A 25,421-nucleotide genomic window follows, 5' to 3' on the forward strand; every position below is an offset into this window, starting at 1 on the left:
TTTTCTGTATGTGCTTGCATGTTACAAGGTTTCTAATGTTATTACTATCCTCTATATTGCAGGGAAAACAACCTTTTGAGCGCATTGAAGTGACACGTGAACAGGCTCTTGAGATGTTTTCTGATAATAATTTTAAGGTGTTTTTCCTGGCAGTTTTATTTATCCGCAGTTGTCTTTCTTGACATTGTATTTCTCATGTGGAGGTTCTTGTGAGGAAAAGCTAAGAAACTAACCTTCTTATGTAGATTGAGATCATTAATGAATTGCCTGAAGATAAGACCATCACTGTATATCGATGTGGGCCCCTAATTGATCTCTGTCGCGGACCTCATATTCCAAGCACTTCTTTTGTGAAGTCATTCGCTTGTTTAAAGGTGATGAAATCACTTGACATTGAAGAGTGGAACATTAGCTATTTGCATGTGCATATGCTGTTTGTGTTAATTGTGTTGTTCTAATCTCCAGGCTTCTTCAGCTTACTGGAGGGGGAAAAAGGAACGTGAAAGTTTACAGAGAGTGTACGGGATATCTTATCCAGATTCCAAGCGTCTGAAGGTATGTTTCATTGTACTAGTTTGTTCTTGGGACAAACATGTCTATTAGATGTTGGGACATCAATATAAACTGGTCTTCTATACTTGTGGGTTGTGAATTTCTTTCATACATGTCCATGATTGATTAGATTTTGGGACATCTTGAGATTTTTTCTGACATGAGTTCATTTTCATGCCTTAGTCATAACATGCGACAAGTATCAGCAGGTTTCCATTACTGATGTTGTAATTTCTTCAACATGACAGTTGCATTATTTTTTGGTTATTCTAGTATATTCCCCCCCCCCCCCCCATCCCAACCTTATTGAAATAATATCAGAAACAGGAGATCAGAACCAGCACAGTAGAAGAGGAAGAAAGAAAGGAGAGAAGAGACTGTTGACAAATAAAAAAACAGAACTCTACTACCGGCAGTCCTCACATAATATTATATAGTAGGGCACAAAATACAAGGCCAAGGACAAGAATACCCTTAAGTCCTTGCTGTAGACTAACTAAAAGCAAACAAACAATAAAACAAATATACTGCTATACAGCAGGGTATGACAAGTATACCCCTGCGGTAATACCACATCTTAACACTTATTTTGGGTTATTCTACTATGTTGTTCCCCCACCCTCCCTTTCTGGGTTGTGGTTTAGAAAATGAATGTACTAGCTGTTAATAACAGTATTATGATGATCCATGATGATGCAGACCAATTGATGGAAGGGTGGGGGAGAATGATCAACCTGCTAGAGACACCGTTTCAAAGATCGGAATCAGCCATGACCGATCCCGGTTCTTGGTCCAAACCCTAGAATCGCTGAGTTTTCAGATCTGGGGCCAATTCAAGGGTTTTTTGGGAAAGATCCTGGCCCGATTCAATCTGGATTGGAATTGGCAATGACTGATCCGATCCCCAATTCCGTGTTTTGAATCCTTTGCTAGAGAAGAAGAAGAAGAGAGAGAAAGAGAAGGAGAAAACCCAAATCGTTGAGGAGGGGGAAGAGAGGAGTAAGATAACAATCTCAAAACTAACCAAATACTATTACATTCGTTCAATTAAATCTTGGGGGAGGCAATGCCTCTTACAAAGTATATATAAGTATGTTGGATAAAACAAACTCTAACTAGGAAGATAAAACAAAACAGAAACTAACAAGGACTCTCTCATTTGTGGACTGCAATAATAGTAATCTGACATGACTCTGGATCCAATAAAAAGAAACCAAACAGAAAAAGGAATTTTTCTCTAACGTAGGCTAAGTTGGAAAACACAACTTATAAGGAAACTGAAAACTGAAGAAATAATCTCTAATTGACTCCCACAATTTAAATAGTGATTAAAATTGAGGAAATCTAGAAAAACAAGCAATAAATCTTCTTCAACTGGGTTCCACGAGTCCTGATTTCAAGGAATCCAGTTCTCTGCATATGCAAGGGGTGGTTTGGGGTAAAAAAACTGGTTCCAAAATGAACCAGACCAAACTGAAAACAGGTTCAGATCTGGACCAAACTAGCATAACCTGCAGGAGCTTATTTTCCTCTTTTTTTTTGCTGGCTGAATACTGCATCACCCAGTCCTGCATTACATGACCATATTGAGATATTCAACTTTGTCATCTCTAAAATTAACTAACTTCATATGCGAGTGTCATTGACTTCAGTCTTCAGTATTGTGGTTATTGTCTTGTTATATGGAATCTTCCATTATTTTCAGTAATTGAACCCTTGACTGTCGTCTTCTGTGCAGGAATACCTCACCCAGCTGGAAGAAGCAAAGAAATATGACCACAGATTGTTGGGAGCAAAACAAGAGCTTTTCTTTTGTCATCCACTTAGGTGATGAACCACATCCTAGTTAAGCTTGTAATATCTCTTGGAGTGGAGTTTGTCTATGATCATCATTAATTAGATTTCTTATGACATTTTCAGCCCAGGAAGTTGGTTTTTCCTGCCCTATGGCACTAGAATTTATAACAAGTTAATGGAATTCATACGCACTCAGTACAGAGAGAGAGGTTACCAAGAGGTAAGCTCTATGTCCATTTTTTTATTTAACTATTAAAAGATTTTTATGTTTATTATGAGATTCATTGTCCTCTTTTGCAGGTTTTGTCACCAAACATGTACAATATGCAACTTTGGGAGACATCTGGTCATGCTGCTAACTACAAAGAAAACATGTTTTTATTTGAGGTGAGGTTTTCTATTAGTTCCTCGCTATACTGAAATTAGTTCATCAACTTGTAATCTATCCTTTAATCACATGAGGAAGAAGAGAAAACCTAAATGAGAAATAAAAAGATGAGGAAGATCAGAGTAGGTTCTGTTTGCATACTAAGGCTATCTTTGGTATAGTTTTTATTTTTTATTTTTGCCTCCAAAAACGTTTTTGGTTGTGTTTGGTATCGTTTATGGAGTCTATTTCTATTTAAAAAAGATTGAAAAAAATCAAAAACCAAAAACGACTCTTGATCCATTTTTGTGTTTTGGCCAAAAGCTATTTTTTTTCTATTGTTTCGCTCAACGTTAATGAACATGTGCTTATATCTCACAAAAGTGGGGGTAAAAACGTCATTTAGTTTTATTATTAGAAAGGCAAACCCCACTCCCCCTCTCTTCTTCTTCGTCTTCTTCTCACCCTCTTCCCTGCTCATCGGTTGCCCACCCCTTCCCCCACAACCCCGTCCCCATTCATGCTGCCTCCCCCACAAATCTCCTATATTTTAGGGAGAATTCTGTAGTTCTCTCTCACATGCTCTCTCCCCAAGCCACCGCCCCCTTTCCCTCTGTTACCCCCGCCCTCTGCATCTCACGCCCCTCCCCCGTATCTCCTTACCATTCTCGCAACCTTGTCGGCCCCTCTATAACCCCCATTCCAAAGCCACTCTTCTCCCCAAGTTTCGCTACCCCAAAATCTGGCAGTGGAGTGAGTACGAGCAGCGCAGAGGCGAGTTCCAGATATCAGGCAATTACCCGTCCCCTTCTCAGAATTTGCCGAAGATCCTCAGCCAAAACAGCAAGATTAGCATTCAAAGTGCAAATAAACCGACTAAATCTGATTGGAGTACAGGGGCGTTGGGCGAGAGTGAGAGAAGAAGGAATTAGTTGTTCTCTAATACAACCCATGCATCTCAGATTCTCAGTTGGTTTATCAATCAATAAACCCAAGATGACCCAAACCCTTATTCACCAAGCATGAGGGAAGGGTACATTTGGGGCAGGGGATATAACATGTGGCAGGGAGTGGAGATTCAGAGAAAGAGAGGTGGCAGTGGAGAGGGTATGCAGGGACAAGGTACCCAACGTCGACGCCAGACAAAGATGCAGAGGGGGGGGAGAGGAGGAGCTGGAGCGAGGAGAGGGAGAGGGAGGGGGAATTGGTGAAGAGATTGGTATAGTTTCTTCCACTATACAAACCCATCTCTGATCCATTCATCCATGAATACAATTTTTATGCTTTGCAATTTAACTCAAAGGGCTTGGAAAGCTGAGAGAGAGTTTTAAAGAAGGTGGGTGAAAGGAACATCTCTTAACCCCTTTTTTCAAAATACCATTTTGTACATAGAGATACCAAACTCATTTCTTCAAAAAAACCATTTTATGTCTATTGGTTACCAAACCATTTTTATGTTTTGATCAAAAATAGTTTTCGTTAATAATTTATGTTAAATTGACTAAAATCAAAAAGAAAAATGATACCAAAGATAGCCTAAGCAAACGAAACAGCTCCTAAAACGAAAAACCGTAACCTTTTTCTACTGGTCCAAACCCCAAAGGAAAGAACTTCACTTTTGTGTCTAGCAGCTAAATGTTTTACGTAGATGTGCTGGCAGCTTCTTAAGTGATTTATTGTAACTCCAGCTGCGGGGAAAATAACTTTTAAGTCTAAGGACATATGCTACATCTGAAATATTTTCTTTGTTCTATTAATATTACTAGTTGCTTCTTATGTCTTTTCTATTACTTACTTGAGATAGCTTCTCTTTTCTTATTTTTTTCCACTATCCGAAGCATTTTTCCATAAATGTAATGATATCATGTTTTGTGCAGATTGAGAAACAAGAATTTGGACTTAAGCCAATGAATTGTCCTGGGCACTGTTTGATGTTTGACCATAGAGTTCGTTCATACAGAGGTGAACTTTTCTGTTAAAATTTTTGTTCTTTTTAATATATCTTAACTAGTTTTCCATCATAGCTGAACTATTTTGTGGACTCTGAAGCGGCATTGCTTAATAGGAAAATTAGTTATTGTTGAAATCTATGAACCATGCTTGATTCTTATATTTCTTACTGTTCTCCAATATTTTCTATTTTCCGTTTTCACCACATGCATCTTTACTGATTATGGATGGTATTGTAGAATTACCTCTACGCATTGCTGATTTTGGGGTTCTGCATCGGAATGAAGCTAGTGGTGCTCTTACTGGATTAACACGTGTCAGGAGATTTCAGCAGGTATTATCATTGGTAGTGATATTAATAATTTGGTGGAATAAGATAGATAGACTAGGAATAAGATTCAACGAGAGAGTGGAATAGGAATAGGATTCCTTGAGAGGCTAGGAATCCTAGAGAGACTAGGATTCTGGCCTTGCTTTCTTCCTTGTCTGGTACTGTAGCTTCTATTTGGCTGCTGCATAAAGCATGGAGCAATTTAAATCTAATATGCTCTTCTCAACTAAGCCTTTGTCCAAACTAATGGTTTCTGCTACATCAATGAGGCTATTGGTGCTCAGGTATTATCATTGGTGGTGGTGTTAATAATTTGGTGGTGCATTTGTGTTGAAGTTGGAAATTTCTTTTTGGATTAGTCGGATCCTGACATCACAGGCTGTAAATATTAAACCTTCTAATCATTGAACTGACAAGGTTGATTAATGTGTTCATTCCTAATTCTATAATTTCTAAGAATCTCAACATTCATATCACCTCCGCTCAATTCAAAGAAAAGCCTCATTCCCATTGCTCGGTGTCAGTCATGAAAAATCCTGCTCCACACTCCACTCTGTTTAAGCAATAATCTTCTATTAAGTAAAACACCTCATGTCTTTTTCCACTACTTCATTTGAAGGTATTTTTGTCATTACTCTTTTTTTTTTTTTTTTTTTTTTTTTTTTTAATTCCTTGAAAATTGCTGGACAGTGTTGTTTTATTCTTGCATGCATACCACACTTTTGCATTTTGTCAATTTGTACTGCTTTACTTCATCTTGTCTACAATTGTTGCCATTCCTACATAAATACATAAACTTTTGGTCAATGCTTTTATTTTTAGTCTTGCTACTCATTATTTTCAACATCTTCATCTTTGTATGTTCTTTTATTTTTGAGCATTCTTCTCCATAAAGAAGGCTGATTTTATTACTGTCTTGTGAAATTTACCCTTGTGTTTTAATGGAAATGCGTCATTCACCCTAAGTTATAAAGCATCCACCACTTCATCTATTTGACTTTAATTATGTGCCCAGCTTAAATCTCTTCCTACTTAGTGATGATTGAACCACAATGATGAAAATGAGTTTCTCTGGGGTATCTTTTGGTCATCAAACTTAACCACTTATTATTTTTAACTCCTTGCGAGGTTTGCTTCTTTTTTTTTTAAAAAAAACTTAATATTATCATATGATTTCTTATTGAAATTTAATTAAGTTAATTATCATATGATTTATTTTTGAAAAATTAATTAAGTTAACTATCATATGATTTACTTTCGGAAATTAATTATGTTTGACAAACTTTTAACTATATGCTTCATATGTTTACAGGATGATGCTCATATCTTTTGCAGGGAGTCTCAGGTGACTTTAAGTTTATTGATATGCAGCAATTACTTGTGAATAAATCTTGTCTTTTTTTTTAATTATCAAAATTACTACTTTTGATTAATTTTTCAGATAAAAGATGAGGTTAGGAGTGTATTGGAGTTCATAAATTATTGCTATGATGTATTTGGGTTCACATTTGAACTGGAGCTATCAACGGTATGAAAATTTCTCCTCATCTTTCACTTGTCGAGCATAATTTATTAACTTCAGATTGATTAGAAAGATCTATCATGCTGCTGGTGACTTCTGGCTTTAACTGCTCGATCATTTATTCTTAAGTCATTTCATGGATTCATGCCTTGAGGACCAGTTTCCACTTCACATGATTCTATATTTGAGCTTTCCCTCAAGAAATCTCACTTACCATTTACATGATTAACTTTTATGAAATTTCCTCCATCTGTTCCTTCTGTGCAGCTTCCTCCCAAACAATTCCTTATATCTTTCGATCCATCTTGTGTAATAGGCCCTATTATTCAAATTTCTCCTTCTTTATCTTTCTCTCCCTCTCAGTTGCTAAAAAATCTGGACTTGAGATTCATGCTGAGACAGATATTCAGATATTAATATTTCTAGATTCTTGTATAATATAAAATTATTTCTGAGTAAAAATAGGACATATTGTGTTATAAGTCAGATATAACACTTGACTGAGTACTATGATTTACATTACAATTTTTTTTCTCTCACGTGATGTGTATACCTCTGATGTCATCTTTTAAATGTTATTTTATCCTCTTATATTGTGAATTGGGATAAAACAATCATACATATGATGTGATTGAATGACTAGACCAGAACTTCTCAGATCTTTAATATCAACTGTTTATGTGATGTAGCGGCCAGAGAAGTACCTAGGAGACTTAGAAACGTGGCAAGTAGCTGAGAAAGCTTTGACAGAAGCACTGAATGAGTTTGGTAGGCCATGGCAGGTAGTATCACCCCTTTACTTCTCCGTCAACTCTTGTATGTCAAATCTGCTTAGACATCATATACATTGTTCATTGTCTTGCTTATGAGTATGGATTGAAGTTCCATTTATTACATTAAACATTGACTCATTACCTTCTATTTGTGGTTGTATAAAGCTTTCAAAACAATTTTGCTAATGTTATAAGCCTTTTCTTTTTTCTTTTATTTTGTGCACCCAAAAAGCATGTTATGTATAGGCTGCTCTCCATCCCTAGGTTGCCTGGGTCAAAGTTGTGTACATTCAATATGTTGCCAATCCTGTGCTTTTGTTTTGTTGGTTGGGTAGGCAATCCTGTATTGTCTAATCAAGAGGAAATTTTCCAAGGGTATCAAATGATATCTCTGTCTTGCTTCCCTCAATTGGATGGCTCATATATACCTCCAATCAATGATAGCCCATAATGCCACCAAGTTTATTAGACTCTGATTAAGTGTGGTGCTCTCCCCCCCCCCCCCCCTCCAACAAAAAAAAATAAAAAATGCTTGCATCATGGAATTTGTTTTTCCATGGATGCTGCTTGCATCACCAGTTGTCTGCATTTGCCCCATATGTATAATTTTAGATACTTCCTGTTCAGCTACTTATTTGAGCTATGATACACAGATCAATGAAGGTGATGGTGCGTTTTATGGGCCAAAGATTGATATTAGTGTTTTCGATGCTCTAAAGAGGAAATTTCAGTGTGCCACATTACAGGTAATTAGCAATGACAAAATGCAAGTTAATGTTTTGCAGTTTTTCTATGTTTAATGAACTGCAGTTTTCCATCCAAACAAGGAAACAAAAAAGATAAAGGTGTTGCTGACAACGGAATTATTGGGTCTTAATTTTTATTTTGTACTTTGTTTCTTAATTGATGAGATTCATTTGGGTGCAGCTTGACTTTCAACTACCTGCTCGTTTCAACTTGTCTTTCTCGGCAGAGGATGAAACTAAGAGGGAGAGACCTGTTATGATTCACAGGGCCATCCTAGGTTCTGTTGAGCGCATGTTTGCTATACTTTTGGAGCACTACAAAGGAAAATGGCCCTTCTGGCTTAGTCCACGCCAAGCAATTGTTTGCCCTGTTTCACAGAAATCTGAACCATATGCCCTGCAGGTATAAAATCAGTTAACACTTCTGCTAGATATTCTTTTGACATTTTGTTGTTCTCTAATATAACATTTATCATGTTGACGACGTGAACAGAAAGGGACTGCAATTTTACTGCATGCTGTATTCTCTTTCTATTTTATTTTCTGTTTTGAACTTATTATTGTCTCATTGAGGTGTAACCTTCTCTCTCGAGCTTAGTCACTTATAGAACTGAAGATTTTTATTTTGTTAGTCATTTAGGATTTTAGATTTCAGTTACATACTGTTTTCTTTCATTTTTATTTCTTTTAAAAAAATGTTAAAGCTTTGCTCCCTTTTCTGGGATCTGGCCCAGTCTAGGGGGTCTGAACTGCCCCTCAACCAACCCCCAAAATAGGTGGGCCATCCTGTTGATCCGCTCTTTGCTCAAAGACCCAAATCCATTGAATTACCAGGTCGTTTACCCGGAGCCTTGGTGATGCAGTATCACTTGATTGGTTGGACCAGCATGATAGGCTTTGGACACCCAAACCCAGATGGAACCGGTCCAACCCTGGTTTTTGGTCCACTCAGGTTTGGAAGTAATTGTATCAAGTATGACCTCGGATAGAGCCTATTGAAGAGCAAGGATCCATGTAGCAGATCCCATTTAGCTGAGATTCTCCTGACTTGTTGGGTTGTACCTCTTTCCTCTTAGTTTCATTTATTTTATTTTTTATTTTTTCATATTCCTCTTTTCCCTTCTCTTCATTTGCCTTTGTTTGATTAGACCGTAGTTCTACCTACTTTGCTTTGTTTGGATCCATGTAGCCGACCCCATTAAGTTGGGATAAGGCTGAGTTTGTTGTTGTAAGGTTTGGAAGTAATTTGTTTATTTAAGTCTTTTATTTGTTTTGAGTTGAGTATGTAGGATTAGGCTGGTTATCGGTTATTTGAATTCTATTTCAGTTTCAGTGTTAGAATAGGAGCCTTTTATTTTTCTCTTTAAATACTTGCATGTACACAACATTGGAGACAGATTTGAATGGAGAGGTATTGGATTTTGCTACGTGAGAGTATGTGATTGTGTGTTTCTTCCCCTCCCTCCCTGTAAGTCTGAGTTTCTTCTCACATTGTCTTTCTTTCCTACTAGCCCTCCACCAGTTGATCAGGTGGCCCAGAAGGCAGAATCTGAAACAAACACAAAACACATGCACATGCTTGCACACACATGCACATGCGTGCACGCACATGTGGATACATTTCTTTCATCTTCCTGAATTTTATGAAGGCCAAGAGACTAACAGGAGTGTAGTTCCATGGCCAAGATGTTTGTGTAGATCCATAATTATTTTCACTGGGTATTCTCTTTTTTTTTTCCTTCACTATTTTTCATGATCTAGAACTCTTAAAGATATTATTCCTCTTGCCTTTCATAGGTTCGGGATTGCATTCATCGAGCAGGTTATTATGTTGATGTTGATACTACAGATAGAAAGATCCAGAAAAAGGTACATGTGTTTGCTATTTACACATTGCTTGGTAGATAGGTTTTAATTTAGGTCAGCTTTTGTAACTTCAAAAGTTTCTTTTGGCCAATGCTTTCCATTGCTGATTATGTTTTCTGCATTTACTGACTTCTAATTTCTATAAAAATATAGATGGTCATGAAAATATTTCTCCGGATGGTGTGGAATGGAAGGTCCCAAAAATGTTTCTAAAACACTTGTAGTATAAAAAAAACAATTAAAAGCTGCTAGTGTTTTGCCTTAGATGTTGTACGCAAATCATGATTCTTTTGTTTTCCTTTTCTCTTCCCTGGTAAGTAAAGAAATTTTTTTTTGCATCAACTTCTGTCTAAGATTCATTAAGAAATTTTCCTTGGAATTTTTTTTTTTGCTTTCATAAGTTGGGTGAAAGATTGTTGTTTTGGTACTTAGTTTAAGAATTTTTTTTGGGGGGGGGGGGGGGGGGGGTTTAGATAAACTTTAAAAAAAAATTAAAAACATAAAGATTCAGCTGAATTGGTACATGTGCATGTTTGTGCATATGTTGTGAGATGCTCTTATGAATTATATGATGTGATTCGTCTAATATAGGGGATGTTATAGAACAATGCTTGCTCACTTTGGAGAAAATGATGTGCTGTGTGGTTTACATATTATTTCTTATTTGTTGATGAATAAGGGCTTCTCCGACAGACGGTCAATCTGAATTACAGGAACATTCCTCTCTGACTCATTCCAGATTGGTAATGTTTAATGTAGCTGTAGAGTTTCAAAACATAAAGCAACTAGAGTTGCTAATTGATATGTAAAACCCTACCAAGCTGTTGAATGTTTTTACTTTTGATTGGCATATTGGGGATCATAATACTTAGCCAAATTGCATCCCCACTTGCAGATTGTCGATTATAGCAATCACAGAATTTTTCTCATCTTTGATATGCAACCCCACCATGCCCCTTCCCTCACTCCATTTTCTTCCCAAGTGGTGTTCAAGGTATTTTCATCTCATCCAAGTACCTGATGGGCTCTTTGCAGGTACGAGAAGCTCAGTTGGCACAATACAACTATATCCTGGTTGTTGGTGAGGAGGAAGCAAACACTGGACAGGTTTTATTCGTTACTCATTCCTTTCAGAATGTTGGTTCCTTAAGATAATGATAGCATTGATATGTTTGTCAATCTGTACTATATTGTTGGGTACAGCTGTACTGATAATGTTTGTGTTGCACATCATCAACATTTTGAAACGTTGAAGGTGCCAACATGTTTTGCTGGTATAGTCTGTAAGGTTGCTTCCAGACCTGCGACCAAGGATTTCAAGAGCGGAATAAGGATCTCGATCGGTTCTGGCTGATTCCGATCTGGATCGGATCAGAATCTGCCAGAATCGGTAGGAATTGACTAGAATCGGATGAAATCTGCCCTAACCCTAGATTTGGGAAGGGGATTGGCCGAGCCAGATCGGCTGGAATCGGGATCAGCCTCGGCCGATTTCGATCTGAATTGGCCGATCCGATTCCGATTCTTGAATCCATGCGTGGGACAGAATCCTGCCGTTGTTTTGTACTAGGTGTACATGACCAGCCCTTGATGTCCTACCATTTATGTTTTTTAAAAATTAAAACATACTTGCATTGATGGCTGTTGTGCTTTTCACGTCATAGATGGATTAGTAAGTTGCATGGTGCATCACCGAGTCATTGTGGCAATTTGACATGCTGTATCAATTCTGTGTATTTAACTGACTCATTTTCTGACTCGAGTCTGTAAGTACGATAGGATAAGAAATATCTATGAAAACAGGATCAAGTCTGGAAGAGAATTTTGTGTACTCAATTTATATTTGATTCTCTTCTTTTTTTTTCTTTTTTTTTTAATGAGTGACACCTAACTAACTAATTTATTTATTCATTTACCAGTTATTATTTTTTTAACTTTTGGCTCATATCTAAAAATAATACATGTAAAAAATCTTGATTGCTCAAACTTATTTGGCTACTTTTTCCTCTTTGGACTGATACCATGATGCCCCCAGCTACCGATCATGAGGTAAGAAAATGTGTTGATCACTGTGTGTTCAACCAATTGATGAATCATTTTACGGCTTGTTTTGAGTTGATTACTTCATTGTGTTTCTGATTCCTTTGGATGCCAAATGATCACACCTCTGATTAGGAATTTATTAACTTAGGTAAATTTGGTTAGCTTCTCTATGATGACGGAGATGCCTTTTGAGCCCTTAGCATATTCATTGAACATCTGGTTCATGTAGATGCCAATAACAGCAAATTCTTGCAGATGGTTCTGCAAGTGTCCATAGGCCAGATATGTGGGGTTATTTTCCGCATGTTATGATCATATGAAGTTAAGAACCAGTGGATGTAGTTCTCCTTTTTTTGTTCTCTTGTTTGGAGACCTGTTGCACTCTCTTTTCCATGCCTTACACTGCTTTCATTTTCCTCTATGAATATGATCTTTGTAGCTCCTGGAAAAGATATTGCAGGAAATGATTTGAAGGCTTGAATAGACAGTTTGAATTCATAACGCTGCTAACACATAGATTGAATAGTGAATTAACCAAAGCTACTTACTGACACATCAATGTGAGATTTGACATCCTGACATTCTTTAATAGCTTAAATATTTAATGGTCATTCAATCCAAGGAAAAAATCTGACAATCAAATGTTTACTTGGGATTCTATTGGATGGACTTTGAAGGCTGGTACTGGAAACCATTACCCTATACTTTTTTATTTGGTTTGAGTGTGAAATTGTTTGCTTCTGAACAAGGTTTTGCTTTAATGAAACTACAGAACCCAATCATGTCTTGGCGTTCTAGATTTTCTATAACAATCTTTCTGATGTCTGCAGGTTAGTGTAAGGGTTAGGGATAAGGCAGACCATTCTGTCAAAAGAATGGAGGAGCTACTGAATCATTTTGCGCAAGAAGTAGCAGCTTTCCATTAGATTGCTTATGCCCAATGAGAAGAAACAAATGGATAATAGAGATGGATAAAACATACACACAAAACTTGAGTTCAACCCTAATGAGTAAGCAATGGACGTCAGTTCAGTTTCTTTATAATTTGAATGTTTTTATTTTTGTTTTCTGGTTAAGCATTATTTTTTTATGGTAATTGCAATCGTGCTCACAACCTTGATGAGTAATTGCAATTGTTCTAACTAGGTGGATTTTGACTCTCCTCTGTATCTGTTCTTGGTATTTTATTGAAGTTTTAGAAACAGAATTGTACAAGATCCATTGTAGTTTCTGTGCCAATTTAAGTATATCCACTGCAAAGTTCTCAGATGAAGATTCTTTCCCCCATAATCAGGCTTGGTGTAACCTGTCATGAATTGTAAAAAGAAAGCAAAATGATGACAATCAATCTTTACGTGGTGTTGATTACAGGCAGATCAATTTTTTAGCCCTCCAAGACACCAGGGGAATTAAAAAGAAAGCAACTGAAAAAGGAGTCTGTTATTAATGGTCAGGTTTAGGGCTTCAACTCTGCCCAGCCTAAGCGCATTCCTTGAGTTACACTACTACTCTTGCAATTCTCATAGTGGAAAAGGCCATTGCTTTCTCAGCAATGGCAACATATTGGGAAGGATCTCACTGGGCTTGCAGGTGATTTGGGAGGTTCTGAACTTTCTTTTAATCATTTACTGTTTCTTCATCGTCCTTTTCTTTTGATAGTCAGCAAATTAAGAAATTATGTAGCCCAAGATGTTTGTTTCTGGCTTGCAAGTTGTGTCACAAGTTAAAGCCTTTTTTGTCAAGTGAGATATAGAATAGAACCTTATCTTTTGTAGAAGAGCTCTGAAACCTTCCACCCTTTCCCATCTGGTACAAGACATTTATTTTAAGGATTGGCAATTCACAACAGGTTGGATTTGGGATCTTTTTGCACTCTGTTGATCCAACTTTGATTAAATCCAGACCTGCCCTAACCCATGAAACAGACCATCTCTCATTACAAGTTTTGTATCTGCGGTGGGCAGGAAATTGAACAAGGCAGTCTTTTAAGAACCAAACTTTGTATTGCAGGCGTTTGAGTTTATATATTATGGTTTTTATCAACTTACAACCCTGTTCTGAAGTAGTAAACAGTGGTTGCAATTTGAACTATTGAAGCAAATTCAGGTAAAGTCTGTTTGACTGTTCCCATTCTAATAACTCCCCAGGACTGAAGTGGAAGTCCTGGAAAACAATGACTGACTTTAAAATTACAATGTAGGGTTTTTTCGACTGATCCTGTTGATATGCCCACTTTCATCAAGTCTAGATTGGTAAATTTTGGGTATGGATTAATATAGTGGTATCTGATAATTGATAATATTTACATGATTCAAGGTAAACATTCATGTAAGAACCTGAATTGAATCCTCCTGTCCCACTAGGATCCAAACTGTCCTAATTGATGGACCACTCTTGAAACAGACTGTGCAAAAGAATTTTTGGTTTTTATGATTGGAATAGACTGATAAATGATTCTCAGATTGGTGGTCCAAGTTATTGATGCTCTAATCAAGTCAGTTTCTATTCAAATCCTATGTGTTTGCCCATATCATCTTCTCTCATGTAGCAAGTCTCTTTCCAGTAGTTTTGTCATTTGGAAAAGGAATACCCATTTTCTTAAACACTTTCTAAGTTAATTACAAATTAATTAAAACTTTGAAACTTAAACCCGGGAAGAGCCAGAGAGATTGATATCGACTGCACTCGCAATGTTTGACTCGGCTGAAAGCCACCCAAGTTGGTGGAAGTAGTCGTAAGCCTACCGTGGTTGGTGATGGAATTTATTAGTATCATGAGGATTATATAATGGAAAAATCTTGTTGTAACCAAAGTTGGTGTTGATTGCAGTTGTAATGGTCGACTAGGTTGAAAGCCCCTCCCATGTCGGTGGAAGTAGTCGTCAGCCTCCCATTGATGGTGATAGAATTTATTAGAGTCATGAGGATTATATAATTGGAAAATCTTGTTGTAACCAAAATTGGTGTCGACTGCACTCGCAAAGGTCGACTAGGCTGAAAGCCTCCCAACTTGTTAGTTCACCTCTTTGGTGACATCAAATCGTTCCTTTACATAATAAATTAGCCTTTAATTTAGCTAACCATGTCTTTGATATTTGGTCATCGACATCATCTTGCACCTGGCTAGAAACTTGACCCATCAAAGTTCTCATAAAAAAAAAACAACTTAACCCATCAAAGGATCAAATAATATATATTTTTTTTGGATGGATCAGAATACTATATATTTTGACAGTCTTAAAGCTTCAATATCTTCAATTTTCAAAATATTTTTCACTCTTTCAACTCAACAATTCTAGACCAGCACGAGCAGGACACTTGGGAAAGGAGTATGAGTGTAAAATTTTAGGAAGCTTTGAACGGAAGGTGACTTTGTGTTCACTGAAAGGTAAACACCTTTTGTTTGGGGCCCTAAGGTGGGCTTTTTCAATCTGAATGGGTACCAAGTCCCTTCCCGAGTCCGGATCCTCTGTCGTATTGCAGGGTGTGCGGTGCATATCCTGCGACACAACAGAGGCCATGTGTGCCACTGTGCCACAGGATGTGCACCACACACCCTGCAGTATGGCAGGGGATTTTTATTGCTTGTGACCTTTGTGCTTCATCCCTTAACTACCCAATTTTTTAATTCCTCAAAAGAATTATTTATCTTTCTTTGTAGGGAAAATTGCTTTTACACAGGGAATGTGGTCTTAAACCATGGGAACATAATCTTGTTGCATTCAGGGTTTGGGTTAAACTATGCAAACCCATGTTCATGTCATACAGTACTTTTCCCCCCATTTTCATTCTTTAACCATGGAGGGGGAGATTTCATTGATTAAGAACGTTAAGTAAAGCCTCAATTACAGTCGAACAAATAGAAGTTTACCAAAAAAAAACCTCCCATCAATATCATTACAATAGGGGGCCACCCTTGATTGAAGGTGTGTGACCTACGGGTTAGCGGAGGCACAAGCATGTCTCTTGGAGGGAGTACAGCTCAGGTTCTCGTACGGCCTGAGCCGCACAGATGGAATCCAAGATAGGTGGATCCCACTCTTGGATTCCATCTGTGCAGTTTAGGCCCGACTAGAACCTGAGCCAGCCTCTCTTGGATGGAGGGGGTGGTCTTGATCTCGAGACTCAGACCAAGACCCTCGCCCTGGAAACTATTGAAAGGAACAAGCCACCGACCTTAGTTGATGTCCACATTGTAGTACAAGTTATCCACACTAGCATCTACCTATCTAATAAATTTCATCTCCCAAGGAATTTTCTCATTTAGATATCTAGCTTTAAAGAACTGCTTGAGAAACACAAATTTGATGAGAATTTTCAACCATTGAAATAGTAGTTTAGCTTCGACACTCAAACATAAAGTGGCTATCTATTACCTTTTGGATTCAAAAATAAGAAAGAATTCTTGGATGAATTGGCAATAGAATAGAGTTCATGTCGCTCGTACTCATGCCACTGTCCACATGGAAGCACTCTTACAGTTTGACGTGCGACTAAATCTAATATTTTATATGAATAATGCAAATTATAACTCTCTCAAAAAGAAAGGACGTACCCTGTGCACGAGGCTCCCACCACTACGAGGTCTGGGGAGGATCATTATGTACATAGTCTTACCTCTGTTTTCACAGAGAGATTGTTTCCAGACTTGAACCCGTGACCACTTGGTCACAATGGAGCAAAACCTTACCGTTGCACCAAGTTCCGCCCTCCAAATTGTAATTCTCCCATCTAGATCTTTAGAACAGCCTGATTTCGATGTCTTTCCCCCAAAAAAAAAAATCTAAATTAGAGAAACGAGTCTCTGGACACCAAAATTCCCTATTGTTAAAAAGATATTTCAAGACTCTCCAAACCCAATTTCATACACAGCATTACTGAGATCACTTCCAAATGTAATCCCAAGCCACCCATGTCTTAAAATGGCATCTGGACCATTCAATGAGGCACAATGATGATATTCTGATTCATTGAGCAAATAAACTTACACTGCAACTGGTTTAGTTCTTGTCTGCAGATTTTGGAAGAGCCCCTGATTTGTCAAAGGACTATGCCCCTGCAAAAGAGCTCACCATTGCAAGAAAGAATTTACTGAGAGAGAGAGAGAGAGAAAGGATAAGGATATACAGTTGGGCACACATATAATAGTCCTTTAACCTAGCATCCTTGTCAAACAATAATCAACAGGTTGTCAGGGACATCCATAGGATGAAATTATGTCCATCAATCACCTTATGAACTTCACATTGCTAAAAGAAAGCAAATTATATTCAGTTACTCTGTTCAGCAGCTGTTTCATTCAAAATATTGCAAATTTTCCAAGGCCAAGGCCTCTTCTTATTGAGGAGTCTAACTGCAACTTTGGAAATCAGATTTACTTCCTAAATATGTTCAGATCAACTTGAACCCTCTCCAAACATCTTGCTACTCATGCACTAAGATATAAGGAGAAACAGCATTCTGCTGTAGCAAGACCAGGGGATCCCAAATGATCACAGAAATGCATTAAAAGCAGGCCACTGAAGAAAGTTGGAAGTACTAAAAATTCCGTAGAGGTAGTTTTATCCTTCACAGCTTTCTGAGATCCAACCTTCCTGTTTCTAGCATCCACAATATTTTTATAGCATTTTTTTTTTCAGCTAGAAGGTACTATCTTGAAATCCTCTGGTTGCATTTCATCTGAGGTGGTATGCAGTTGCAGCCTTGCAGAAAAGGATGCTTTGCTTGATGAATGTGCAAAGGAACTTCCCACAATTTCACACCAAGGACACATTATGTTGAAGATGCTTTCTTCTTGGTTACTCATGATATACTGGGGATACTGATGCATCATAAGAGAAAACCAAATTGCTCTTGAGTATGAGAAAATGAAATTACATGACAGTATTCACAATATCTTAAGAAAAACAAATAAAAAGAACAAGTTTTAAAACATTAAAAGGGTTGACCTGATTCTGAGTGCAAGGCCTCCTTTGTTAACGATAGTAATTTTGCTGTTTGTATATTGGGGGGGGGGGGGGGTTTGTTAACAATGCTGCTGTTTGTTCTTTGTTTACGGTAGTAATTTTATTGAATGCAGAGCAGAGGTTGTTTGCGGATGAGGTGTCATCAGCTCAATTTTTTGCAAAGATTTTGCAGTTATCTGCTTCCTTCAGTTATGCACAAATAGACCATTCGTCATAGTGCAAGGGTCTTCTTTGTGATCCTCATTGTGGCATTAACTTGAAAAAGATTAATGTGTACTACAGAAAGCCCGTGCTGCTGATAATATTCTGAGAGGACAATACATGATTTCACTTGTGAGCTCCGAAGTGTTGATCCTACACATCAGAAGGATATCTGTATTTTGATGATGTTATTCTTTTCCGATGTGGGAGAGAACCAGAAAGGAGGCAACCCATTTCTAGGCAAAATAGAGCAGCAGACCACAGTTACTCTGAACAATGTTTGGTGTCTTAACCTATTAATTTTCAGTCTGTTCTCTACTCAAGTTTGAGGCACTCAGGGCCCAGGTTGGCCTGGATTAACCTCTGCTTTCAATTTAGTGATAAAATCAATTTCTTCTTCTCCAAAGGAAAAAGGTAATAGATCTAATCTCGGGAATCATCACCTGCCAGGAATAAGTGGACCTTCTTGTCCACTATAATCCAACTGCAACCTGGACTCTTCTTTACCCCTCTCAATTTCTTGGCCATCCTTATCTCTTCTCCATCTTCCTTATGCCCCGCAAGAGAATAAATGTCAGACAAGACGACATAAGCAGTTGCACTATTGGGCTCCAATTCAAAAAGCTGTTGAGCTGCAAGCTTAGCAAGATCAAGATCCAAGTGGGTCCTACAGGCACTTAGCAGAGCACTCCATACCGCAGAATGTGGTTTGAAGGGCATTGAATGAATCAAATCAATTGCTTCCTTCAGCAATCCTGCACGGCCAAGGAGATCAACCATGCACGTGTAATGATCAGGGCCTGGTTCAATGTTATATGAAGAGCTCATTGATTTGAAGTAGGCCTGTCCTTCTCCTACAAGTCCCACATGCACGCAGGCCGAAAGAATACCTAAGAATGTAATTTGGTTGGGTTCAAAACCTTTGGCCTCCATTTGCTCAAATACTTCTAGAGCTTCTTTACCGAAGCCATTTTGGGCAAAACCTGTGATCATTGAGTTCACTGAGATAAGATTAGGTTTATGAATGCCAATGTAAATCCGGTAGGCATCACCAACACTTCCACATTTTGCATACATAGAGATGAGTGCATTTTGGACGGACACTTCAAACTCCATATCCATCTTCACAACATGGGTATGTATCTGTAGACCCTGATTCAGTATTGCTAAACCCGCTGAAGCGCAGAGTACACTGCTTAATGTGAGGCTATTTGGTTTGACTGAGCACTGAACCATCTCTATGAACCAACGCAAAGCCTCCTCATATTCCCCATTACTCACAAGCCCTGAAATAACAGCAGTCCATGAAATATCATCTTTCTCAGGCATCTCTATGAACAAATCAATGAATTCTCCAATCATTCCCTTATTTGAGAATCCCGAAATCATGGTTGTCCAAGAAACAACATCTCTGATTGGCATCGTCTCAAAAAGCATGTAGGCCTCCTCAGTTTTGTCATTTTCAACATAACCAGCTATCAGTGAATTCCAAGAAACTATATCTTTATTGTTCATGAGATCAAACATAGTCTTAGCAGCATCCATATAACCAACTCTGCAATACATGGTGATGATAGAATTACCTAAAAAGACATCAAAATCAAAACCCATCGAAAAAACCAGTCCATGAACTTGAATCCCTTCTGAAAATCTACTCAGATCAGCACATGCTTCAAAGACTATAGTCAAGGTAGTAGAATTAACCTTCACATCATCTTCCTTTCTCATCCGTAAAAACAACCCGAAACCGTCACCAAACTGCCTCATCTTCATATACCCCCCAATCATTGATGTCCAAGAAACCACATTTCGCTCCGGCATCTTCTCGAACAATTCTTTCCCATCTGAAATCCTACCATCTTTGCAGTAGCCATCAACCATTGAGCTCCAAGTAACCACATTTCTCTCGGACATACCTTCAAATATCTGAACAGCCTCTTCTAATTTACCCACCTTCAAGTATCCTGAAATCAATGCATTGGAAGCGACAGGGTCCCGCCCCGTCAACGGCATCTCCAAATACAGTTTCTCAGCCTCAAGTATCATTCCTGCCCGGACAAATCCCGTGATCATTGCAGCATAAGAAACAGGATTGCGCTCGGGCATCCGACAGAACAGCTCATAAGCTATATCAACCTGCTGGTTATTGCGAATGTAAGCCGTGATCATTGCATTCCACGATGCAGTATTCCTCTGGGGCATTTCATCAAACAGTTTTCGTGCCTTATTAATCTTACCATTGTCCGCACAGGCCGTGAGCATGGCTGTCCAGGAAATGACGTTTTTAAAAGGCATACGATTGAATATGGATTCAGCTGCCTTAAGATTACCATTTCTTCCATTCTTGGAAATTTGACAGTTGCAGAGAACAATGAATTTGCTACTGCTTTTGGAATTAATTGCGGAGCTGGGTTGAGGCTTTGAGAGGAATGTGGTGGAATATGTCGAGTAGGCAGAGATGAAAACTAACAAATCTAAGCGAAATTGGTGTTCAGAGAGAAGGATAGAGGTCCGGATTGCTAACATTATTGGAACTTATCGAAGGAGTCCATAATTCTTTTACGCAGTTACACAGTTCCGCTTGCAGCAAGGAAGGCGCTTCTTCAAGTAGATTTCCTCGTGAGGTATTGGCAAGGGTTTCAAAATGTACAGCCCAAAACCGACCGGGTTCATCATGGGCCGAATCGAACCATTATCTGTTTGGGTATTTTGAAACGTACAGATAGAAACCGAAATTAAACTGGAGTACTGGACGATCAAATGCTTTGAAAACTGAAACCATATCGAACCTGACAAAAACCAAGATCAGATCGATAGTAACCCGATAACAAACAAACAAAAAAAAAACCGGATTAGTCAAAACCGATACTAGTCCAAATACATATTGATAACAAAAAATCGGATCAAATCGGACCGAAGCTGAAAACTTTTTTAACGGTTTGGTTTTGAGTTGGGCCAACAACAGACTGAAACTAATACAGCCCGACTGAAATTGGACCGAACCTATTGAAGTATTGGTATTTGGGAAGGAGAAAAGACGACGATCTTTCTACATTTGGTTGCCTGGAAAATTTTTCTGATGGAAATCAAAGAAAGTTTATAGTAAGTTTACAGCCAAACAGCAAAACAGGGGGATGGATAATGTATCCTACAACCAGATAGTCTAATCACCCACCCAATCTCACGCCGTCCATGGGGAATGGTCTGGGGACCACCCCAGACCAGTCCCATGGATGGTGTGGGACCATTTCCCATGGATGGTGTCAAATGGGTAAGGTTGTTACCAGAAGGGGGGAGGAAGGAATCTGATTCCAATTCTTTTGTCATTTGCATAGCTAAAGTGGCCAGGATTCCGGTAGAGAGGTCAATCATAGTCAAGATTAGCGCAGCTGGCTTGAAGGGGACATGAGACTTCGCCTCAGGAAGCGAGGTCTCGTGATCAAACTTTCGCCGCTACATAATTTCTTGGGGCCACCCGCCTGAGGTTGACTAGGGCCCAGAAGCTCCCAGTTAGTGCGTGGCGCGGGGGTCATGTATGAGCCCAGGGGGGATTTAGTCGGCCTAAAGTCGGATACCCCTCCTGTCTCCAAAAAAAAAAAAAAAAGATTATTTACGTGTCAAATTCAATCAAATACCTTTCTCTATATTGGCATGTATTTTATGGGAAAACGATCGCTACTTGGTGGTGTTACTTATGGCCTCTCGTAGAACACCTTGAAATGATACCTTTACTCCGTAAGTAAATACTCAGGCGTGCTCATCCATTGGCCCAGACAATTGTGTAGAGACCATGCGACCAAGTAGAGATCTCTTGCCCTATTTTTATATATATTCTTCCTATATGCTTACAATACTCCAACCATTGCCATGCACTCTTTCACAGCCTTAGATTTATAAACCATTTGTTTTGCCACATGGCAAATTCCATAGGAAAAATCAGATTTTAACTTATTTTTTGACATTTAATCCAAGAAATTATTTTTCATTCTTTAGGTCATCAAATATTATCAAAAGAGAATAATTTCAAATTTTTCCTTAAATTGAAATAGATATTTTTTCAATATTTAGCCGCATTATATTTTGTGACATTTTTTATAACTAGGTAAATTACATTACGGTAAACATTTAGGGAAATGACAATTAAGGTATCTCACGTTTCAAATATTATGTTTTTTCCTTTTTTGAGTTTCAAATATTATGTTTAGGGGTTTCTTTTTCATATTTCCAATTTTGCTCACACTTACCATTTCCAAAACTCATCCTCACCATGACCACCTCTTCCACCTCCGAGGAAACAAACATGGTTTTTTGGCCAGAGAGGGTTAGATTCAGCTGCAGCCACCACCTTCAAAAACCAGAGCACCATCGAGCCTCCCCGCTGTCCCCCAAATGGTCGGCTGTCACCCGCTGCATCCCCCTCCCCCTCTGTATTTCTCTCCCCGCCCTCTCTGCATCTTCCTCCCTCTCCCCACCTTTGCATTCCCAAATGGTCGACTGTCACCTCCTCCCCTTCCCCCTCTATATTTCTCTCCCCACCCTCTCTGCATCTTCCTCCCTCTCCCCCACCTTTGCATTTCCCTTTCTGCCCTCTCCCTCGTCCCTCTTTGCATCTCTCTCTTTCTCTCAAAAATGTCTAATTAGGTAATTTGATGACAGTAAATTTTGGATCATCATCAATAACTACATCTAAAGCAGCCCTTGAAGTACAAAGTCAAAGTGACTAGTAAGAATACAATATTCTTCAATAAAAGCTAGGAAAGGTGAATAGCAGATCAAGAGAGAAAACAAGAAAGTAATGATAAAGAGCAAATAGAAAATGAAAGCCTCCTATTTTATATTAAAACCTCCACTTGTTCTACTGAATAATATCAACCATGGGTTTTCAAAGCTGACTTATCAGCAAGTACCCACCAGCTCCACCAGACATTCTTGACAGAGACCTAACTACTGTTACAGACTGTTAGGACCAACTAATTGACTAGCTTCCACAGCCTCATTGAAAACTAATAATTTTGAAATTTATTTACAGATCAAAGATTCAGAGGTGAAGATGGCCACATTTGAAAGTAAGTTACAATAGGATCATTTTCAACCTTGACCAGAATCTCATCTTCAGAGGAAGTAGTAGAGAAAAGTGGCTGAACAGCTTCGCAACTTCTTGTCTCAAGTCCAAGTTCATTTTCTAAGTTTGTCACCCAACTCATACTTTCTAAATCCTTTTTTTCCACTATATTTGAGTGTTGGTAAACCTCATTTTCAAACATTGGAACCACACTTGATGTAGAAAAACTCATATCATCATCTTCTAACATGTCCCATAAGTCTAGGTTGGGCTCATATGGTATTTCAAGTTTCTGTTCTGAGATATCTTCTTTGTCCAATAAACATGATTGTTCTTCTAATCTAGACCCATCAATTTGTGTTGAGTCTAAACTAGATGAACTACAAGATGTCGATGAGAGCGATCTCCGAAGGCTTTGTTTTTCGTCGAACACATCCAAGAAGTTGTTCCATTGGATTGGTACTGTTTCATCAACTAGGGAACTATGCTTCTTCTCCAATTCCTCAGTTGGGCTCTCAGACACAGATAGAGTAGAACTGGAGGAAGATGAGGAGGTAGTGACAGACACAGACACTTCTTTGTGTTCATTTCCAGAAGGGTTTTGTCCTTTCAAAGCTAGTCTCTTCTTCAAGTGTGTATTCCACACATTCTTAATCTCATTATCAGTTCTCCCAGGCAAGTTAGAGGCGATTTTCGACCACCTGTGAAGCATTGGATTAGATCCTATAATGAAAAACACCCTAAATTGAACAACTGACAAAATCAATGTAATATGAGACCATGAGAAGAATTTTACTTGTTTCCAAGCATTTCATGTAGGTTAATTATTGTGTCCTCTTCTTCTTTGGAGAAATTCCCCCTCTTGATATCCGGTCGAAGGTAATTAGTCCATCTCAATCGGCAACTCTTCCCACAACGCAGCAATCCTGAAACACAAACCGGGTTAAGGTAATTAGATAGTTGATGTATACATTGATGTTGTCCTTCTCTAATAGTTCGAGCTTTTAGGTGAAACAGTAACAAACATGGTATCAAAGTAGGGAGGTCGAGTGTTGCTCCATGTGCAGGACAATGGATAACTCATAAGGAAAGAATACTAATGATTGATTTCACACCGCGAAATCCAAAGTCCTCAACCACCTCTGTTTTTTTTCCTCATTGATTATAAGTAGGTAATCAACCACCTTGATGTTGAGAGTTTTCAAACCATTATGAGTTTAGATAATGAATGCAACAGTTGCTTATATGAATTTATAAACATTAGCATCAAGCAATTATCTATGGAAGGCACAGGATTCTTGTACATGAAACAAGCTTCAATTTTGAACTTTCTTTTGTATTTGATGAACTGAAAAGCTTCATATTTGAGAGTGTGAGAGAGAGAGAGAGAGAGAGACCTGCAAGTTTAGGGAGAGCACGCCAATTGCCATGTCCATGCCTCTGAATGAAGGCAATGAGTCTCAAATCCTCTGCAGGGGTCCATGGACCCTTCTTCAATCCTGCCTTGTCACAACAGGGAGCACGCCCTCTGCCCATCTATAGCTTTGGAGTAGGGAATAGGAACTAAGAATAAGCAATTAAGTAGAGACCAATACTAAAATGCAAGTCATGAAACACATATAACTGCTTCTTATATATGCTGGGAGCCAACAAGGTCCATGCCGTGTGCTCTTGGATTTTCTCCTTACCAAAGTGTACTCAATAATAAAAATCATTAAAAAAGATATACAAATATCTCTCTCTGTCTCTCCAAACACCATTAAGAAGTATATAAAAATATCTCTCTTTCTCACTATTTTATGTTTTTGTATTCTCAAACAGTACTGGAACTGTGACTGTATTCTAAAATAGTGAATGGGTCTTGAGTGACCTTAGTTGTCTAACTGGCTATATTCTAATAAGGTTACAATAGAAACATATATGAAAGCTCTTATCAAGGCAAACATGACCAACCTTGAGAAAAAACAAAAAAAAAACTTTGGTGAGTAGTCATCTCATCTTATTTTATAGGATGTGAAAGGAACTAGTGTATTTTATATATAATATACTAATAGGTTGGTAAATGACCTCCTAGGACTGATGGGATCTATACCTTAATTTCTTTGAGCATGAGCCCATACCAACCTTCATCCCCCATCCTTAGTTAAGTTAACAACACCCTTACTATTTTTCCAAGGGCTAATAATCTAATCATCATAACTAATGGGAGATTCAACTTATTATCCAAGGAATCAGAATGGGCTTCA

General features: G+C 38.3%; 3 protein-coding genes across 3 annotated transcripts in view; 1 reads left to right on the forward strand and 2 right to left on the reverse strand.

Moving 5' to 3' along the window:
* LOC122639134 (threonine--tRNA ligase, mitochondrial 1-like) overlaps positions 1–13,007 on the forward strand; it is a 33,673-nt gene extending 20,666 nt beyond the window's left edge. Inside the window, exons 6-21 of the mRNA XM_043831963.1 lie at positions 63–137; positions 246–374; positions 466–555; positions 2,291–2,379; positions 2,473–2,569; positions 2,650–2,736; positions 4,594–4,678; positions 4,906–5,000; positions 6,310–6,342; positions 6,439–6,525; positions 7,209–7,301; positions 7,946–8,038; positions 8,220–8,441; positions 9,836–9,907; positions 10,940–11,011; positions 12,778–13,007. Coding sequence (XP_043687898.1) covers positions 63–137; positions 246–374; positions 466–555; positions 2,291–2,379; positions 2,473–2,569; positions 2,650–2,736; positions 4,594–4,678; positions 4,906–5,000; positions 6,310–6,342; positions 6,439–6,525; positions 7,209–7,301; positions 7,946–8,038; positions 8,220–8,441; positions 9,836–9,907; positions 10,940–11,011; positions 12,778–12,873 — 1,515 coding nt within the window. The 3' untranslated portion in view covers positions 12,874–13,007. The remainder of the gene's footprint in view (positions 1–62; positions 138–245; positions 375–465; positions 556–2,290; positions 2,380–2,472; positions 2,570–2,649; positions 2,737–4,593; positions 4,679–4,905; positions 5,001–6,309; positions 6,343–6,438; positions 6,526–7,208; positions 7,302–7,945; positions 8,039–8,219; positions 8,442–9,835; positions 9,908–10,939; positions 11,012–12,777) is intronic.
* Positions 13,008–18,432: 5,425 nt separating this feature from the next.
* Positions 18,433–20,713, reverse strand: LOC122639334 (pentatricopeptide repeat-containing protein At1g53600, mitochondrial). The gene has a single exon (XM_043832161.1). It carries the CDS (start codon positions 20,637–20,639, stop codon positions 18,537–18,539), a length of 2,103 nt encoding a protein of 700 aa, XP_043688096.1. The 5' UTR covers positions 20,640–20,713; the 3' UTR covers positions 18,433–18,536.
* Positions 20,714–23,143: 2,430 nt separating this feature from the next.
* On the reverse strand, positions 23,144–24,716 carry LOC122639135 (transcription factor MYB10-like). Its single transcript, XM_043831965.1, has 4 exons — positions 24,573–24,716; positions 23,972–24,101; positions 23,699–23,876; positions 23,144–23,668 (listed from the first exon to the last, which is right to left on the reverse strand). The coding sequence occupies exons 1-4, from the start codon at positions 24,709–24,711 to the stop codon at positions 23,144–23,146; spliced, it is 972 nt and encodes a 323-aa protein (XP_043687900.1). The 5' UTR covers positions 24,712–24,716.
* Between the last annotated feature and the right edge of the window lie 705 nt (positions 24,717–25,421).

The sequence above is a fragment of the Telopea speciosissima genome, chromosome 9 (genome assembly GCF_018873765.1).
Source record: "Telopea speciosissima isolate NSW1024214 ecotype Mountain lineage chromosome 9, Tspe_v1, whole genome shotgun sequence".
Lineage (NCBI taxonomy): Eukaryota > Viridiplantae > Streptophyta > Magnoliopsida > Proteales > Proteaceae > Telopea > Telopea speciosissima.

Excerpts from the sequence above, each read along its gene's own strand:
- LOC122639135 (XM_043831965.1), bottom strand. The coding sequence starts at position 24,711 with ATGGGCAGAGGGCGTGCTCCCTGTTGTGACAAGGCAGGATTGAAGAAG. Across the intron at positions 24,102-24,572 it reads TGCTCTCCCTAAACTTGCAG|GATTGCTGCGTTGTGGGAAG; the intron begins GTCTCTCTCTCT and ends TTTGTGTTTCAG. Across the intron at positions 23,877-23,971 it reads CATGAAATGCTTGGAAACAA|GTGGTCGAAAATCGCCTCTA; the intron begins GTAAAATTCTTC and ends AATGCTTCACAG.
- LOC122639334 (XM_043832161.1), bottom strand. The coding sequence starts at position 20,639 with ATGTTAGCAATCCGGACCTCTATCCTTCTCTCTGAACACCAATTTCGC.